Genomic DNA, 20,891 nt, shown 5'->3' on the forward strand with positions numbered 1-20,891 from the left:
TATCTGAAATAGACATTTTTTATCATTTTATCATTTATAAAAATTGTCTATTTCTGATATATATATATATATATATATATATATATCTGTTTTACACATTACAGGTGATCTTTTTATTATTTTTTTCATCTTTTTATTTATTTATTTATTATTGGATTATTTTATTATTATTACGCTTAATTTGTTTTTCTATATGCTTTTAATTGTTAAACTACTGTTTGTTTTGTAGCCCCTGATGCAGCCCAGTTAGGTGAAACATGGCCTGTGTCGGGCTTAATATTTCAATTCAACTATTTTCCATTAAAATATTGTTTTATCTGTACTGATCTGCTTTGTTTTTTTCCCACAGGACCCTATGGGGCAGATTTGTTTGGATATTTCAGGATGTGTAGAAGAGGCATACACGTCAGGAGAATTTACGTTGAAAGAAAGGGACTTTTTGGTGAATAGATTTCCTAAAATTGCATACATTTATTTTATACCTAAAATACATAAGTCCCTGGAAAACCCTTCAGGTCACCCTATTGTCTGCACCTGAGGGTCCATTTTAGAACCAGCCTCCCAGTATATGGACCGCATCTTACGCCCGTTCGTCGCACAAGCCTCCTCATATGTCAGAGATTCAGTACACTGTATGCATATTTTAGACTCATTGGGACACGCTGAGCATGGAGATGTGTGCTTTGTGACTCTTGACATAGTGTTTTTTTTTTTCTTTGTTACATTTGTACCCCGCACTTTCCCACTCATGGCAGGCTCAATGCAGCTTACATGGGGCAATGGAGGGTTAAGTGACTTGCCCAGAGTCACAAGGAGCTGCCTGTGCCTGAAGTGGGAATCGAACTTAGTTCCTCAGTTCCCCAGGACCAAAGTCCACCACCCTAACCACTAGGCCACTCCTCCACTCTTGACATAGTGGCTTTATGCTCCAACATCCTGCAAGAAGAAGCGATTGATATTTCTTGTTTATATTTTCAATGAGCTGGATGTTGGGAGCATAAAACAGCTGTTTTGAGAAAGTTATTGGAGTTTGTTATATGTCATAACTATTTTGAATTTTATGATAAATTTTATGAGCAAGTAAGGGGAGTAGAGATGGGCGCTACCATAGCCCCCTCCATAACATGTCTAAATATGGCAGAACTGGAAGAAAAATTTGTGTACAATAGCCAGTTTAAAAATCATATACTGATGTGGAGGCGATATATAGATGATGATTTATTGCTATGGAGGGGGTCGATGAGTTGACTTGATGAGTTTGTTGAGTACATTAATGGAGTTAACCCCAAAATATCATTTACCACTAAGGTTAACAAAAATGTAATTGAGTTTCTTGATATCAAAATTGCTAAATCACCGATAAAAGGGTTTTGCATTACAATCTTTAGGAAGGAAACCGACAGGAACACCCTGCTGCATTATTCTAGCTTTCATTCAGCAGCTTTAAGAAAGGGTGTTCCTGTCGGTCAATTCTTCCAGTTACGTCGACTATGTTCCTCTAAAGAGGATTTTAAAAACCAGGCAGGCGAAATGATGACAAGGTTTGTGATGAGGGGTTACCCTGTGAGAGTGGTTAGAAAAGCGTACAAGTAAGCTTTGAATTCTCATCGTGATTGACTTTTGATTCCGAAGAGGAGAGAAAGTGATAACTCAGCAGTATGCGTGCTCCCCTTCTCTGCTCATGCTCTTGCTATAGGTAGAATTATACACAAACACTGGGACGTGCTGGGAATACACCCCTCTCTTAACAACCACCCTAAGATTGCTTACAAAAGAAGTAAGGAGAGATTCTTAAATGGCCTAATGACCCCTGGCCCAAGGGAAGCCACGCCCCATGCGGGAGATGTGTCTACTGCCGGTTCTCCCTGTGCATTGAATATATCGTGATACTGGGCACAAATAGGAAATTTTATTTTAGAGAAATTACATCATGTGAATCAGTGCAGGTTATTTACTGTGTGGTATGCCCGTGTGGCCTATATTATATAGGCCACACTAAACGTAAATTGAAAGTACGAATTGCAGAGCACATCAGTAACATCAGGAATGCCTGCATGGAGGCTCCATTAGTGGCTCATTGGGTTAAGGAGGATCATACAATAGAACATTTGCATTTCACAGCAATCCGACAGGTGATTCTCAGTAGAGGTGGTGATATTAGTGAGGTCCTGTTAAATGTTGAACAGAAATTCATATATGAGTGGAATACCGTCATTCCCAATGGTTTAAACCTGGAAGTTGAGTGGTGATTGGCAATAAGGATGGGTGTGGGGCCCTTTATGAAGAGTGCTCTATTTAAACCCTGAGTTCCACGCAACAGGATATCCGTTTGAGAATGAGCGGTAGTGTAGTAGCCTGGTGGACGTCAGTCCCTCCGGTAAGCTGCCTTTGATAGTACTATTAATATTGATATTGATGTTTATATTTATTTGGTTTCTGTAATAGATGTGAATAGAGTGAGGATGAGTATTAATATTTGTGGATATGATATGTGTTTGTTTTTGGAAGACTAAGTGTTAATGATATGGGTTGCTTCTCCTGAAGAAGACTCTGAAATGTGGTTCCTCATAGAGAAGCAGAGGAGCATTTAATTGGTCTTACTGAGATGCACATGGAATGAGACAACCTGGAGATGAGTATCTAGCACAGTGACACAGTGGGAAGCTGAGCTTTATTTTTCATTCATTTTTCATCTTTGCATCTTGAGGAGAGTGTCTCCCCTGATTGAAAACATCTGTACCACGCCCCCCGCTTTTAAAGGAAATATAAGGGGGTTGCATATTGGATTAAAGCTGGGATTAGAGACTGATTGAAGGACATATGCCCTAAGTGGTGGCTTCAAAAAAATCTGAAGTCTTAAATGTTTTGCATGCACTGACTAGGATAAAATTTGTTATCAATCTACAAGCAAGAAAACGAATTGTCATGTGATATATAGTATGTAAGAATAAGGCTTAAATTTGCTTTATTAAACTTTGATATATGTGAAGGAACTAAAAGGTGGTGAGATATATATTTGGAAATAAACGTTATTAATTACCTCCCCTTATATAGTTGGTCTCCTTGAGTATAATAAATTCTCATTTTTTAAGAACATAATTAGTCCATACCTGAGGATGAAATTTTGCAGGATTGTGTAGTTGATATTTCTCTATCTTGTGCTATAAATAAGTCACAAACCCAACTTTTGGTAACTTTTCGCTCAGTAGGTCACATATATATTTCTGTTCTATTAATGTTCTACTGTACTGTTTTAGTATGTGTATTATATTTCTGATACCATATCATACCATTACCATTACTTTGATTTAATTTGCCTGTCTCCAAGTTTACCTCATTGAATGTATTTTATACTTACATTTGGTCATTTTAATATTGTTACACTGTTAACACAATGCAAGTTGTTTATGTCAAGCTACACCTGTTACACACCACCTTGGGTTAATCTCTTCATTTTGGATTAATAAATCCCAATAAAAAATAAATATTTCTCTTTTTCTTTTTTGTACTTGTGGAATTCATAGCTTTGCTACTCTTAACTATGAGAAATTGGGATATATTAAAAGTCATATAACGTTGTGCATACGGTTTTGTATTTGTTTATAACATTATTAGAAATTAATGAAAAAAAGGTTGATTTGTAAAGCAACAAAACTGAATTGCAGTCTCCAGCTCCATGTCCTGGGAAATAGGAATGAAGACCTTATTAAGCCTTACATGTAGCCACTATCAGAAGTCTCAGTCACCCCAGAACGCTATTAATAATGAGAATAAAGGGGCAACTTACCAAGCAAAGGACGTGCAGAAGGAGATGTGCCTTATGGCAGAAGTGCGCACCAGGTCAAAAATAGAGTGGGTGGTCTCATTTGCGTCTAGTTCTTTCTGCATGCTACAATTCACATTCTGCCAAGGAGAGCAAGCAAAGTTTCAGGAGCCAATAAGATACCGACCCAACTCCTCTTCTGATATCACAGCCTTGTAATTGTGACATCACAGACTTTCCACCATACCTGATTCCTCCAATGATATCACATGATATCCAGGAGTTCATGACCTCAAAGCCTTTTGGATCAGCTTAAATCCTTTGATCTTACAGTCCAAAATTAATATGACCACTGATGCATTCACAGACTACAGCTAACCCTTTGTTAAAAGCCATATCAAACATTACCATGTTTAAAATTCAACCTTCCTGCCTCTCTCCTTCACCCTCTGCAATGCTTCCTCCTTATAGAGGAAGCATACACAGTGAGGGAAGGAAGCGAAGGGATATTTGGATTTAGCTCATGCCTTTCTTCAGTTGTTGCTCAAGGCAAGTTACACTCAGGTACAATAGGTATTTTCCTATCCTTGGAGGGCTTAAAATCTAAGGGGTCAATATTCAAAATGATTTAACTGGCCAGAAACAGCTCCTGGTTGGTTAAATTTCTAGTTTGGGGATAACCATTCATTTTCAGTGGTACTTAACTGGTTAGCGCTTAATTCAAAACTGGCAATTTTGGGGGTGTTCTGTGGGAGAAATCAACACTTGGCTGGTTAAATGCCAATATTCAGCACTTAACCAGCCAAGTTAACCACATAAATAGGACCGCATAAACATCAGTTCTATTTTTATGTGGTTCACCATAGCTGGTTAAGTGCAGAATATTGCACTATGGTTTAGCCAGCTCTGTAAACCTGGAAATTCAATGCAGAAGCTTGAACAACATGGCCCAGTGTGGAATTTCCAGGTATAATGCCAGTGGCAGTCAGCAAAACAATGTGCGCTGCCAACTGAATATGGACCGATATGTTTGCACCTAGGGAAATAGAGGGTTAAGTGATTTGCCAAAGATCACCGGGAGCCGCAGTGGGTTTTGAGCTGTTTTTCTTGGTTCTTGGCCCACTGCTCCAACCATTGAGAACAAAGAGCACACACACCATATTCTCCTCCTGCCAAACTGCCTCTGTTTTGCTCATAATGCTGTACCTCAGGAAACTGAGAGGAACTTGAAGAAGAGAGTGGGGTAAGAGAGGGGAATTTGAGGAGGAATGGGGAGATGTGGACCTGGTCAAGTGTTCTAATATAGCTCAGTTTCAAAGGGGTTTGCATAAGTTCCTGGAAGAAAAGTTCATGAACAATTATTCCCCCTGGAGACTTAGGAACACGTTGCTTATCCCTGCCAGCAGGCAAATAGGAATGCATCTACTTCCTAGGATCTACTGGGCTGACCTACACTGTTCACTGTCAGCCAGCCAGCGCGTGAATATTTGCAGATACCCGGCTATATCGCACAATATAGCCAGTTAACTGCTATCCCCCAGATAGCACGCCTAGAGATCTGCGCCAAACGTGGCGCAGATTCTATAGCAATGCACACAACTTAATTGGCTTAATAAGCTAATGAGCACTGATAACAGCACTTAAGCAATAATGAGCACCAGTTGGCAGTGATTAGAATTTAGGCGCACAACTCTCTAAGCGTATTCTGTAACAATCTGCGCCAAACGTCTAACGTGTGTAGGCAAAAGGGGGCATGGTTATAGGCACGGAAATGGGCATTTCGTGGGCGTTCTGAAATTTACACGCCCAGTGTGCTTAAATCTATGCGCCTGGATTTATACCACATTTTTGTTGCTGTAAATGGATATGTGTAGATTTAGGCACTGAAATATCAACTAAGCATATTCTAGAATTGGTGTCTAAATCTAGGCTCCAATAATAGAATACGCTTAGTCAGCATTGATTTCAGCGCCAATTTTTTTAGGTGCCACATATAGAATCTCCCCCTATGTGCTATGCACTGATATTCAGTGGAGATAACTGGCTATCTCAAGCTGAATATTAGTGCTTAGCCGGCTAAGTGCTATTTAACCAGCCAGGAGCAGTTCCTGGCTGGTTAAATAGTGCTGAATATCGGGCCCAGTGAAAATTGCTGTGGCAGTCATAAACTCCATTGAACAGACCATAAATGTCATGTAATTAACCTCAATAACCACAGAAAATACAAGAAGCAACAACATCAGAAACTAAAAACATCAATCCCTTCCATCTTTCCCCCACTCCATCCCCTTCCCTCCCTATTATTGTAGAATGTTACAACCCAACAAAGATTCATCCCTCTGTTGGTTCAGGCACAGAACACAGAAATATAAAGATTGAAACAGAAAAGTCCAGAAAGACCCTGTTAAAAGGGTATTCATATGGGGGAGAAGTATCCCCTCATAAACAGGGGCTATCTTTAAAACCAGTTCTGGCAGATGTATGTTCCAAAAACTGACACATTCTAATCATTAAATAAAAAATAACATTTGTTTTTCTACTTTTGTTGACTGGTCATTTTATTTTTCTAATTGTGTTAGTCCCAATCTCTGGTTTCTGCTGTCATCTGTCTTCTCTTAACTCTCTTGCCAGGGTCTCCTTATCCATTTGGCATTTTTGCTCTCTCGATGTCCATCATTAATCTTCTGCTCTGTACAGCATATACCCTCTTTGTCCTTGCCATGTTGAGTATCTTCCCACTCTGTGTCCTTATTCTTGCCCTGTTCAGCATGTCCCCTCTGTGTCCATTTCCCTCCCCCTCTGTCCAACATCACCCTTCTGTGTCCCTATCTCCCTCCCCATGTCTAGGATCACCCTTCTATGTCCCTATTCCTCCCCATGTCCAGTTTCTTCCCTCACTTTTCCCTTTCTCCCACATCGCACCCCCTCCCTAGCTAGCATCACTCCATCTTTCTTCCTTCCCTCCTGTCCCCTTCCCCTCCCTGGGGGCCAGCATCTGTCATCCTTCTGTAGCACCCCCTTACGGCTGCAGTGAGACCACTATTTATAATAAACATAAGTTTTGTTATCAAAGTGGGCAAGTGGCAGATGTTTCCCCTAGAAAGTGGTTCATGTTCACCCAAGCAGCTACAAGTGCCTCACTGATAGAAACTTCCCAAGTGTGTGTTATCCTCAGTTTTGTTCAGGGATAAGGGAAAGAGACTTACAATGGTAATAAATGTAAAATAGGTGTATTTTTATTGCACAGTATTGTTAAAAGAATATTAAGTACTTCAATAGTTTCAAAGACAAATGCAAACAGATGTTACCTTGCAGATAATATATTGAACTTAATTTTTCCTATTTAGTATATCACATTCAAGAAATTGTCAGTTATTGATCTTTTTCTCTATTTTCCCTACAGATGCTTCAGTTACACAGCTTAATGTCAGATAAGCATCTTTTTGGTAACTTCAAATTACTTTTTATATTCTATTTTTTCTAAGAACTTTCCTTTATGAAAAATTATTTCTTTTCTTTTTCTTAGGGCCCACAATACCGGGACCTGGCACTATTAAGGTAAGTATTTAGTTTAGCATGAATCCTCAGCTTTAAAGTAAATTAGGATGTATGCACACTATATAATTAACTTAGCTCTTTCACTTCTTTCTTCCAGATCTTTCTTGCAGAGGCTAGTGTGGGTGGCGATCATTGGACACCACCAGATAACGTCTTCCAGGTCCCTCACAGACTCAGACACAGGTAAGCCTACTATCCTGACTAAACAAAATTAACAATGGGAAGACTGACTCCCTGAGTGTGCAATCTTTTTAATGTATTTGGAATTCTTCTCTTTTCAGGTTCTATACTAGCTTGTCCTGGAAAGAAACAAATAAGCATGTGCTCCTGACTAGATCCCACCCTGGAATAGATGTGGTTTGCCTCAAATCCTCTTTATGCCTTGTAATTCCTAATATGAAACTAGGTAATTCTGGTTTCAGCAATTCTGCAGGTAGTGACACTGGCTTTGTCAAGCACTAGTCTCCTTGTGACCGGTGGACTTCTATTACTTCCAGTTATGTCACTATACCAAGCTTTATAACAGAGAATATTTCCCTTATGAATTTTTTTCCTGTTAAATTATAACTTTTCACCCTTTACAGAATTAAGCAGCTTTCCATCAGTCAACTTTTTTTTTTTTTAAGGGTTTGAAACCATCAGTATAGTTCCTTCCTCAAACGTGTAAATTCTTCAGTTTTCAGCACTCTCTCTCATAAGAGATGGTAGTATAAATCCTCTTTTCAGGGGAGCTACAGTCACTACCACGATTCACTAGAGAGCGGTCCTTGTCCAGTTCAGGACTTCAGCTTAATGGTCAAATTGTAACCAAAAATTAGCTTTTGTTTTCATCAGCTATTAAAGCTGTCAAAGCTGTATCACTACACAGTTTTAAAACCCAGTCCTACCAGCCTCTGTAGTTACAGCAGAATTCCTTTCACAAACACCCTCCTTAAATACTTCCCTGATATCCCCTATAAATATTTAACCCCCCCTTTTCAGTAGCTTTCACAAATTGAATTGCTTTAGAGGCAAATTCTCCCTCTATGACCCCACTTAGACAATAACACCCTATTCTTACCTCTGATTTTCCTCAACTACAGTTTCTGTCTCTCTACACTTCACAGTTCTCTGACATCGCAGATGGGCCAATGATCAGAAGTAAACTCAGGCGCTAGAGGCTGTTAGTGCCATACTAGCGCCTGCGTTTGCTACCGCCCCATGATCTGAGCCCCCAAGCGCATGAAACAACGCGCTTGCAGGCTCTGAATACTATTAGCATGCAAATGCATGCAAAAAGGGCTCTTAGCGTAAGTAGCATGCAAATGCATGCTAAACCTATTCATCCCCAAAGATCAGCGATCAGTGCGCCACAGCTTGGCACACTGGCCACTACATACCCTATGCCAGCTCAGAGCTAGCGTTAGGGTTTGAAGACCATTGGGGAGGAATGGTGAGCCCTGTCTAGCATGCATTTGCATGCTAGCAGGCCCCCGTTCCCCCAAATGCAGCAGCTCCCCGCACGAACCCCGACCCGACCCCCCCAGCAACAGGGGGCTGGAGGTCCAGCAGATCTCTGGTCTCCTAGATACAGGTTCAGGGGGGGCTGGAGATCCGGTGGGTCTCCAGCCCCCCTACCCCACCCCAGCATCCCTCAGATGTCCCTGGTGGCCCAGTGGGCCGCAGGTCAATCCCCCCCACCTGGTGGTCTAGCGGCCCTTCCCCACCCCCCTACCTTCAGTTGGAGGATGCACTGGACGGGGCTGGGCACCGCCATTTTTGAGGCAGCGCTGATGGAAGAGGAAAGAGGCCACCTCCCTCCTCCAACTAAAGGTAGGAGGGTGGGGAAGGGCTGCTAGACCACCTGGGGGGGGGGGGGGGTTGACCTGTGGCCCACTGGGCCACCAGAGACATCTGAGGGATGCTGGGGGCTGGGGGGGGGCTTGAGACCCCCCAGATCTCCAGCCCCCCCAAACTCTGCACAAGCTCCACAACATGACACCCCAGCATCTAGCTGCAGCTTGGGCTCAAACTTAACCCTTTCAGCACCACACTCATTGCAGTATTACAGCAAGCACTTTACTTTATTCCATTCTTGTCACTACACTCCCAACCAAATGGATGAAGAGGTCCTCAAAAGAGATACATCAGCTCCCTTATCACATCTTCCCTCTACGTGTATGCTTCCCTCGGTACCCACAGCTCTTTGCACTGCAAAACTCCGGTCCTGTACGTGCACACATATATGCCTGTGCACATCCCTGTGCCACTATTTAAATTAATTAAGCACTTTGAGTTTCAGCTGTCCTGCCCGTCACCAGAGCACTCACTGAATTTTCAATGCTCCTGCCTTGCCTCCCATTCCCCCTCAGGATTTGTGACTCCCCCCAGTGTGTGTACACACCGGTGCATTCATACTGGGTCCCTCTCCAGCAATGCCTCTCTTCTGCTGCTCCTGTGCTACTCTTTGCACCACTTTCCCTTCAGCCAATGACACCTTGCTGCCACTAAGCAGCCTACTGCTCCCCTGCTTTCTCTGGCATCGTTTGGGCTCCTACCACTAAAATGTCCCAGATAATAGCCCAGCTACACTTTCTTTTAGAATAAAATAAACTTAAACTTCACTGGTTTCCACTGCCCTGCTGTCTCTCCCCCCAGCATCTCTCTTTCTTCATTTCCGTCCCCTCCAAGGGCCAGCATATCTTTTTCATTCCTCTAGTCTCCTCTCCTCAAGGGCCAGCATCTATATGTCCGACCTGATAGACCTGCCACCCAGAAATGCCAAAAAATCATCTCATACATTCCTCAATCTTCACTTCCCCAACTGCAAAAGTCTGAAATACAAATTAATGCATGCGTCAACCTTTTCCTATATGAGCACACAATTCTGGAATGCATTGCCACGTAACCTAAAAGCGACCTATGAACTGACCAGCTTCCGGAAACTACTAAAGACCCATCTCTTCGACAAGACATACCACAAAGATCAAAACATGTGAATACATATATCCAGTAATGTTAATAATGCCTTCTGTTATACTATCATTATGTATTCCATTACCATGCAACCCAAAATCCTTCTGTAATACCAAATGTTTAATCCCCTCTCATTTCCACTATCCATGATGTATTGTAAGCCACTTTGAGCCTGCATAAAGGTGGGAAATTGTGGGATACAAATGCAATAAATAAATAAAATAAATAAATAAATAAATCTCTCCTTCTATTTTCCCTCTCTCCTTCCCTCCTCCTAGGGGGTTTGGCAAGTGTCCCTATTCCTTCCCTTCCTCCTCTTCCCCATTATCTCTCTCCATTTCCCTTCATATCCTGGCATCTCTTTCTCTCTCTTTCCCTGTCCCCCCCCCCCCCCCCAGTTCTTCCTTCCCTCCCTCCCCCTGTCCAGACATTTCTCATTCTCCTCTCCCACCTTTTTGGCCTGCCAACCTTGCCTTTGTGGCTGGCAGTGTTGAAGACATGCTGCCTCCAGTTGGTGCAGGCCACTTCTCACCTGCTGGAAACAGTAAGTTGCATCAGCAGAGACAGGATATGGCAGGGGTAAGAGATATATGCTGGTCACAGAGGCAATGTTGGTGGGCAGCTGGGTGGGGAAAGTGGGGAGACAGAGATGCTAGGCCATGGAAGGTGGACCAGGAAAGGAGGAGAGAAAGAGATGCCAGACCAAGGGGTTGGGGAGCAGTTGAGAATGCATGTGAAGAGATCATTTAGGCTTGTGAGCTGGATAAGGGGCCCAAATTCATGTGTCACATACCTAATGCTTGTGCAGGAGAAGGATAGCATGATTTCTTATCTGCATCAAACACCTATGTCATCAGCTTCAGTTTGAAGTTTGAACCACATAGGGCCTCTGGTATTATGAGTCCCACTAGCTCTATTTGATACAGTGGCCTGAGAACCTGGAAAACTGGATTTGATTTCCACTGTAGCTCCTTGGGTCTCTGGGAATGTCACTTAACCCTCCATTGCTTCAGGTACAAAATAAGTACTTATATATAACTAGGGTTGCCAACTAGCCAGTTTTCAAATGGCCTGGGATCTGGATGGTTTTTAAATGGCCAGGCAGGCTGCCAGCAAAGGATTAAAACTGGCATCAGAAAAGCTGTTTTTAAAAAAATGTATTTTATTTATTTATTTGTTTGTTTGTTACATTTGTATCCCACATTTTCCCACCTATTTGCAGGCTCGATGTGGCTTACATAGTACCATAAAGGCGTTCGCCAATTCCGGTATAAACAGTTACACAGTGATGTTGTGGTAGAATGAGGTTCATGTGGAACAGACATATTAGGGAATCGTATAGAGGAAGAGTTATGTTATGTCCATTACATGCTTTGGTTTCTTAGTGTTGCAGGGTTCAGGCATTTAAGTTGGGTCGATAGGGTATGCCTTTTTGAACAGGTAAGTTTTTAGTGATTTCCAGAAGTTTAGGTGGTTATACGTTGTTTTCACGACTTTTGGTAATGCGTTCCATAGTTGTGTGCTTATGTAGGAAAAGCTGGATGCATGAGTTGATTTGTATTTGAGTCCTTTGCAGCTTGGGTAGTGGAGGTTTAGATATGTTCGTGTTGATTTCTGATTGGTAGGTCAATGAGATCAGTCATGTATCCCGGGGCCTTGCCATAGATAATTTTATGAACCAGGGTGCAGATTTTGAAAGCAATACGTTCTTTGATTGGGAGCCAGTGCAATTTTTCTCAGAGAAGTTTTTGCGCTTTCTAATCACATTTTTCCAAATATAAGCCTGGCTGCCGTGTTTTGAGCAGTCTGAAGTTTCTTTATGAGTTGTTTTTTGCTTCCTGCATAAATTCCATTGCAGTAGTCTATGGCTTGGAACCATTGATTGTATCAGGTTGCGAAATGTTTCCCTTGGGAAGAATGATAAAGTTGATAGAAAATACAACAGCAAATAGTCACAAACATCCCAAGAATAGATGCTGTCACATACTTGAAGATAGACCTTCGGCTATACTGAACTCTAATCTCCATCAACTATAGAAACATCCCCCCACCCTGCTCCCCCAACACCCCAAATAACTCATACAGAAAATAAACATTCCAGTATGAAGATGGAAGTCCCGCACACCTATTTCGGGGGGAAGGCCCCAGCCCTGTAGGAGGCTTCCACATCAGGCCAAACCTCGCTACAGCTGGTAAGCGCCCCAAGTACTCAAAATATCCCCATAGAGTCATGCTTCAATGCAGTCAATTTGTTCAGCAAGTACAGGTGATCAAGTTTCGCCAATACATGCTCTCTGGCTGGAATAGTGGCATTCTTCCAAAAGGATGCTATACAGAGACAAGCCGCTAAGGCCATATGAGCCACAGATTGGTGGGTTACTGAGTCCATACTCGGGGGACCCTCACTAAGGAGCACTATCTGCACATCCCGAGGAACGGAGACAGCCACTATCTCAAATAACAAATTCACCACTAATTGCCAATATTGTTGAATATGGGGGAACTCCCACCAGATATGGGTGAAGGTTCCCCGCTGACCACATCCCCACCAGCATATCCCTGTGCCCATCCCAAATACCTTCTGACGTCGAACTGGAGTATAATACCACTGATACAGCATTTTGTAACCATGTTCCCTCAGATTAGCTGAGATTAAGGTCTGCAGAAGAGCCCTGTAAATGACCCCCCCATTGATCTGACATAAAGTGAGTGCTGAGGAATGTCTCCCAGCGATCCTCATAAAGACGGGTATGTGGAGCACTTAACAAGAGAGTCTTGTAAAGACGAGAGATTAATCCCTGACCTACCCCTATTTGAAAAACTCTAAGTATCAGAGGGAGCTCTCTCTCCCAATTAGGCAAGACTCTCCGGCGTAAAAAATCTTGAAGTTGATGGTAATAGAAATAGTCAGAATCTCCAAGACCGTATTCATCATGCAGTGCTTCAAAAGGGATAACATGATTATCAAACATAAGCTGTCCCAGGACTCTAAGGCCCCTACCCACCCATTGCCGAAATGCAGAGGAAAACTCCCCTGGTGTAAAAAAGGGAATAGACTGTATGGGGGTATGATAAAAATAAAGCTGTTTAGGTGAAATGTTAGCACGAATCTCCCACCAAATACCAAGGGTCGTAGCTATCCTGACAGGAGCATGGTGAAGCAAGTGGCTGAGATCACCCATGAGAAGCCATGGGAGATCCGTTAAGAGGGTGGTATCCCACCAACTCTTGCTCCAACTGCACCCAAAGCTTGTCCAGGAATGTCATCCATTCCAGAATCACCTGGAGCTGCACTCCTTGATAGTAATGCACAATGTGAGGGACGCCCATCCCCCTCTGAGACCTATCCAAGTACATTCTCTCTTGTCGCACCCGAGGGGACTTATGTTTCAGATATAACTAAAGATCTTCCGCTGCAGGAGTAAAAGGAAAAGTTTAGGAACTGGCAGTGGCAAACCAGCGAATAAATACAACTATCATCTTACATGCATTCACTCGACCAAGCCAAGAGACTCGCAGGCCCTCCCACCAATTTAGATTCTCCAGAACTGCACACGATAACAGGGGGTAATTTAAATCAAACAGCTGTGATAAATCCGCCGATACATTAACACCTAAATAACGCACATGTGATGGTGCACAATGAAAAGGTAATTGTGGTTCACCTGAAAACCAGAAACTGCCCCGTAGCTATTCAGACAGTGCAGTATATGTGGCAAAGAGTTCTCAGGATGTGTAACCAAGAATAAGACATCATCAGCATAGAGAAGTTGCTTATGCTCCTGGGCTCCCACACAAACCCCCTGATTCTCTGATCTATTCTGAAGGACTGAGCAAGTGGTTACATCACCAAAGTAAAAATCAGGGGAGACAAAGGGCAGTCCTGTCTAATGCCTCTCCCGATAGGGAAGAAATCTGTATATCCACCAGTAATATTAAGACATGCAACTGGGCTATCGTAGATGAGAGACAACCAGCAGAGAAAATTCAAAGTAAACCCAAATTTTCATGATGTTGCCATCATAAACAGCCACAACACTATGTTGAAGGCCTTCTCTGCATTGATCTTCAAAGCGACTGTGGGAGAAGACCCTCACTTCACATACCAGACGAGATCAATGAGGCAACGAACTTTATCCGTAGACTTCCTACCAGTTATAAAGCCAGACTGATCCCCATGAACCAAACTCAGTAGATACCACTGCAGTCGGGTCACCAGAACCTTGGACAAAATCCTGTGTCATAGGCAGAGAATTGGTGATCCTGTGCCAACCAGTTAACATATCTACATTATCATACGATAACTGGCTAGTGCATGGATACCTCATGAGCCTTCACCGTCTACAAAATATACGGGTCCTTAATGATTTGGACCCAACCTTTGGAGAATACCCAGCTGACCAAACCTGGTCAAACTTTGCTCTCCTCACCGTCGAAGCAGTTACCCAGGCGATTAATAGGTCCTCCAACACTCATTGTAAACTAGATACCTGTCCTAACTACCTAATAAAATCTGCCCTGGACCGCTTCGTAGCAGACCTCACATCCCACCTAAATTACATGCTTCAGCAAGGCCTCTTCCCTAAGGAAAATGGAAATATCCTACTCACCCCAATACCAAAAGATACCAAGAAAAAAAAACAAATGAAATCACTAACTACCATCCAGTAGCATCTATCCCACTGATAGTCAAACTGATGGAAAGCATGGTAACCAAACAAATAACTGATTATATAAACAAATTCTAAATATTACACGAATCACAATCAGGATTTCGCCCTGTGCACAGCACTGAAACAGTACCAATAACTCTCCTAGCCAAATTCAAGCAGGAAATGGCAACAGGCAAAAGCATCCTTCTCCTCCAATTCGACATGTCTAGTGCATTCGACATGGTAAACCACAATATATTACTAAGACTACTAGATTACTTCGGAATTGGTGGAAATATACTTAGTTGGATCAAGGGTTTCCTAACCTCAAGAACAAATCAAGTGAAATCAAGCTCAAACATATCATCACCGTGGAAAGCAGACTGTGGAGTACCTCAAGGATCACCGCTATCACTGACCCTCTTCAACCTAATGATGACCCCACTAGCCAAGTCGTTGGCCAACCAAGGCCTTAACCCTTTCATCTGGCAGATGATGTCACAATATACATGCCTTACAAACATGACCTGACAGAAATCACTAACGAAATCAAGCTCAGCTTGAACATCATGGACAAATGCATTTCAACTAAAACTCAATAAAGAAAAAACACACTGTCTCATCCTCTCATCCCAATACAGCGCTGACAACCCCAAAAGTATCTATACCCCATATTACACCCTCCCTATCTCAGACAGCCTGAAAATCCTCAGCGTTACAATGGACCGTAACTTAACACTAGAGAGCCAAGTGAAATCTACAACAAAGAAAATGAAAATTCAAACGCATGAAACCATTCTTCCCGAGGGAAACGATGTTTATCCAAATGTAAGCCTGGCTGCCGTGTTTTGAGCGGTCTGAAGTTTCTTTAAGGTTTGTTCTTTGCATCCCGCATAAATTCCATTGCAGTAGCCTACGTGGCTTAGTACCATTGATTGTATCAGGTTGTGAAATGTTTGAAAGTGCAAAACCTCTCCGTGAAAAACTACACTGGCTCCCAATCAAAGAACATATTGCTTTCAAAATCTGCACCCTGGTTCACAAAATTATCTTCGGTGAAGCCCCGGGTTACATGACCTACGAACCAGAAACACATCCGAATCAACATGAACATATCTAAATCTGCACTACCCAAGCTGCAAAGGACTTAAATACAAATCAACTTACACATCCAGTTTTTCCTACATAAGCACACAACTGTGGAACACACTACCAAAAGCCTTGAAAACAACGCACGACCACCTAAACTTCCGGAAATCACTGAAAACCAACCTGTTTAAAAAGGCATACCCTACCAACCCAACTTAAATGCGACTAAAATGATAGCGGGGATGGGACGACTTCCCTATGAAGAAAGATTAAGGAGGCTAGGGCTATTCAGCTTGGAGAAGAGACGGCTGAGGGGAGACATGATAGAGGCATATAAAATAATGAGTGGAGTGGAACAGGTGGATGTGAAGCGTCTGTTCACGCTTTCCAAAAGTACTAGGACTAGGGGGCATGCGATGAAACTACAGTGTAGTAAATTTAAAACAAATCAGAGAAAATGTTTCTTCACCCAACATATAATTAAACTCTGGAATTCGTTGCCGGAGAAAGTGGTGAAGGCGGTTAGCTTAGCAGAGTTTAAAAAGGGGTTAGACGGTTTCCTAAAGGACAAGTCCATAAACCGCTACTAAATGGACTTGGGAAAAATCCACAATTCCAGGAATAACATGTATAGAATGTTTGCATGTTTGGGAAGCTTGCCAGGTGCCCTTGGCCAGGATTGGCCGCTGTCGTGGACAGGATGCTGGGCTCGATGGACCCTTGGTCTTTTCCCAGTATGGCATTACTTATGTACTTATGTACTTATGATCTCTACAACACAACAAAACTAAAGTACGTAATGGACATAACAACTCTTCCACTTTACGATTCCCTAATGTGACTGTTCCACATGAACTTTATCTTACCAAAACATCACTTTGTATTTGTTCACACCGGAGTCTGCGAACGCCTCTCCGGTACTATGTAAGCCACATAGAGCCTGCAAACAGGTGGGAAAAGATGGGATACAAATGTAACAAATAAATAAATAAATAAATAATCCACCCCTAATAAGGAGATGGGTTGATAGAAACTACATTTAGAGGCATCCTTGCCCAGCTTCAACAACAGAGTGATTCCTGCCTGTCGCAAGGACAAAGGTAGCGACTCTGACTCTAATAAGGTATTAAACATAAGAGTTATAGGGCCCGCTAGAGTAGCAGCAAATTTTTTATAGAAGCCATTAGTGAACCCATCAAGGCCTGATGATTTAGTAGCTGACAAGTGGGCAATAGTCTCAAGTACCTCTTTGACTGCGATCGGGAAGGACAACTCACCCAAAGATAACTGTGGAAGCTGCACTCCTGCCAAATACGAATCCACCCTTTCTGGTGTAATAGAAGCCTCAGAGACATACAGCTCCTGATAAAACTACACAAACTCTTGTCTGATGTCTACCTCATTCATGTCTACCTCCCCCTGTGCAATTTCAATACACAAGATAAGATTCTTCGCCTACCACTTAAGCAGCTTAGTGGCCAACAATCTCCCTCCCCGCCTTGTCCCCCATTTGAAAAACTCTTGTTTCATTTTTTGTAAAGTCCAAACCACCTCCTCTAATTCCATGTCACGTAAGGCCCCCCTCTTTGTCTCCAAATGAGTTAAACAGACAGAATCAACCTCCCATGTGTCATTTAATGTGAAGTATTAGATCCTTTTCCACCTGAGGGAGGAGCACAGGGTCTGTTAACAATTGATCATTGAATCTCCAGAACTGTAGGCCCTACGCGAGGTGTCACAGTCTCAGCTGTAACCTTACCAGAGCATGGTCTGACCACAGTCTAGGCTCGATAGAAACTGCAAGAACATTAGTGCATGTAGTCTTTTCCAAAAACCATATATCTATACAGGTAGAGGAGTGATGCAAGGTGGAAAAAAATGTGTAATACCAGTGTCCTGGGTGATAAAGTCACTACATGTCAACAAGCCCCATACAATCTAAAAAACGAAGAAAATGGAGTCTGTCCTGACAAGTGTAGCGAATCACAGAATTAGAATTATCCAAGTTCGGGTCACAAGTAAGATTGAAATTTCCACTAATCACTTCTGCAAACCTCAACAGCTCCTGTTCCATCATTTCATAAAAATCTCCCTGGCCTTGATTAGGCACATAGAGATTCACTAATCTATGTGCCATTCTATTTCCACCTTAGCAAAAATGAAACACCCCCAGGGTCTTTATGAGTCGCTCAGGGCATGCAGTGGACAGATTTATGAATGAGAATGCCCACCCGTTTTCCGGTGGAGTTTCTTAGAAACACATGGGTGTAGGCCTAGTGCGACAATAAATATTCATGCCGAGGCAGCAAGTGCGTCTCCGGAATGAAGCCGACCCCCCATGTGAGTCCGCACCACCTCTTTAAAGTATAGCTGACATTTATAGGGAGATTAAATCCTTTAACGTTATAGGATAGAAAGGTGAAGTCAGTCATTAAACCAATGCCCTGTAGCCCAAAGAACAAGCATACCCAAACAAACTCTCCCTGTCATCCCGCAAGTCCATCCTCCCCCAACACAAACCCCACACATAACAGTAGCCCTTCTTTGTGAATGAAGCATCCCCTGCCCTCCAATGCTCCATCTTCTTCATCTCTCCAACACCCACTCCCTCTCATCCCCAACCCACCTCCCCTACCCTCCTGCGCCAATCTCCCCGCTCCCCTACCTCTCCCTCCCAACTCTTTCATGTACACTCCCACCTGGTAGTAGGATTTGGTGAGGAAGCAACTGACTTTTCCCCCATACCAATATTTTTGTATACAATTTTGAAAACCCTATCCACGATAGAGGTCTTCTTCTCTCCCCTCCCCAGCATGTTATCACAATTATGACACCCAGTTTAAACAGATTTCATCAAGAAACACCAAGTCCCAGGGTAGGGCCCCCTAACATCGACTTCTTGGCCTCTCTGGTTTCATGTCTCCAGCGAGGAGGCGCAGGAGGAGCAGAGCTAAGAGACAGGCCCTCTGGGGATTGATTTGGAGACATCACTTTTGAGAATCCAGCTTCCTCAAACTGCTTTGAAAGGCTTTCCACTGTTCTGACTTGATAGGATTTCCCCTCAAATTGAAATGCCAGTCCTATGGGATATAGCCGTCGGTATCGAATCCTTTTCCACCGTAGCATCTCAGTCAAATTCCAATATTCTTTACAGTGTTTCAAGATTGCAGAAGCCACATCTGAATAAATTTCTATCTCCATCAATTGCCACATGATGGGGCCATCATGCCTCCGGGCAGCGCAGAGAACCTGTTCCTTGTCTGAAAAGTTATGGAAACAGACAATAATGTCTCTAGGAGTGTTGCAGTCCTGGGTTCCCCCGTGAGCCCGTTCAATATGGCAGTCCAGAAGAGGTCTTGCAGAGGAGGAATCTCTGAGAAGATCTTCGTAGATATGAATCACTGTCCCGCATTGCAAATCCACTACTGTCTCCAGTACTCCTCTGAATCTAAGATTCTGCCTGCAAGACTGGTTCTCTAAGTCTACTACTACTACTACTATTTAGCATTTCTATAGCGCTACAAGGCATACGCAGCGCTGCACAAACATAGAAGAAAGACAGTCCCTGCTCAAAGAGCTTACAATCTAATAGACAAAAAATAAATAAAGTAAGCAAATCAAATCAATTAATGTGGACGGGAAGGAAGAGAGGAGGGTAGGTGGAGGCGAGTGGTTACAAGTGGTTATGAGTCAAAAGCAATGTTAAAGAGGTGGGCTTTCAGTCTAGATTTAAAGGTGGCCAAGGATGGGGCAAGACGTAGGGGCTCAGGAAGTTTATTCCAGGCGTAGGGTGCAGCGAGACAGAAGGCGCGAAGTCTGGAGTTGGCAGTAGTGGAGAAGGGAACAGATAAGAAGGATTTATCCATGGAGCGGAGTGCACGGGAAGGGGTGTAGGGAAGGAAGAGTGTGGAGAGATACTGGGGAGCAGCAGAGTGAATACATTTATAGGTTAGTAGAAGAAGTTTGAATAGGATGCGAAAACGGATAGGGAGCCAGTGAAGGGTCTTGAGGAGAGGGGTAGTATGAGTAAAGCGACCCTGGCGGAAGATGAGACGGGCAGCAGAGTTTTGAACCGACTGGACTGGGGAGAGGTGACTAAGTGGGAGGCCAGCAAGAAGCAGATTGCAGTAGTCTAAATGAGAGGTGACAAGGGTGTGGATGAGGGTTTTGGTAGAGTGCTCGGAAAGAAAGGGGTGGATTTTACGGATGTTGTAAAGAAAGAAACGACAGGTCTTGGCAATCTGCTGGATATGAGCAGAGAAGGAGAGAGAAGAGTCAAAGATGACCCCAAGGTTTCGAGCTGAGGAGACAGGGAGAATGAGAGAGCCATCAACAGAAATAGAAAACGGGGGGAGCGGGGAGGTGGGTTTGGGGGGGGGGGGGGGAAATGAGAAGCTCGGTTTTGGTCATATTTAATTTCAAGTGGCGTTGAGACATCCAGACAGCGATGTCAGACAAGCACGCTGAAACTTTGGTTTGGATGCAAGGTGAGATATCAGGGGTAGAAAGGTAGATTTGGGAGTCATCAGCATAGAGATGGTAGGAAAAGCCATGGGATGAGATTAATGAGCCAAGGGAAGAAGTGTAGATAGAAAAGAGGAGGGGACCAAGAACAGAACCCTGAGGTACGCCGACAGGCAGAGGGATAGAAGTAGAAGAGGATCCACCAGAGTGAACACTAAAGGTGCGGAGGGAGAGGTAGGAAGAGAACCAGGAAAGGACAGAGCCCTGGAATCCAAGTGAGGACAGGGTATCGAGAAGTATGCTGTGATCGACAGTGTCAAAAGCAGCGGAAAGATCAAGAAGAATGAGGATGGAATATTGACCTCTGTATTTAGCCAGTAATAGGTCATTGGAGACTTTAGTAAGCGCAG

At 43.1% G+C, this 20,891-nt stretch overlaps 1 protein-coding gene across 1 annotated transcript in view; it reads right to left on the reverse strand.

Annotated features, from left to right (window-relative positions):
• The window catches only part of LOC115480790 (solute carrier family 22 member 6-A-like), a 125,634-nt gene that overhangs the window by 46,357 nt on the left and 58,386 nt on the right, over positions 1-20,891 (reverse strand). Inside the window, exon 6 of the mRNA XM_030219691.1 lies at positions 3,788-3,903. Within this exon, the coding sequence (XP_030075551.1) occupies positions 3,788-3,903 (116 nt within the window). The remainder of the gene's footprint in view (positions 1-3,787; positions 3,904-20,891) is intronic.

Source organism: Microcaecilia unicolor, chromosome 11, assembly GCF_901765095.1.
Source record: "Microcaecilia unicolor chromosome 11, aMicUni1.1, whole genome shotgun sequence".
Taxonomy (NCBI): Eukaryota; Metazoa; Chordata; class Amphibia; order Gymnophiona; family Siphonopidae; genus Microcaecilia; species Microcaecilia unicolor.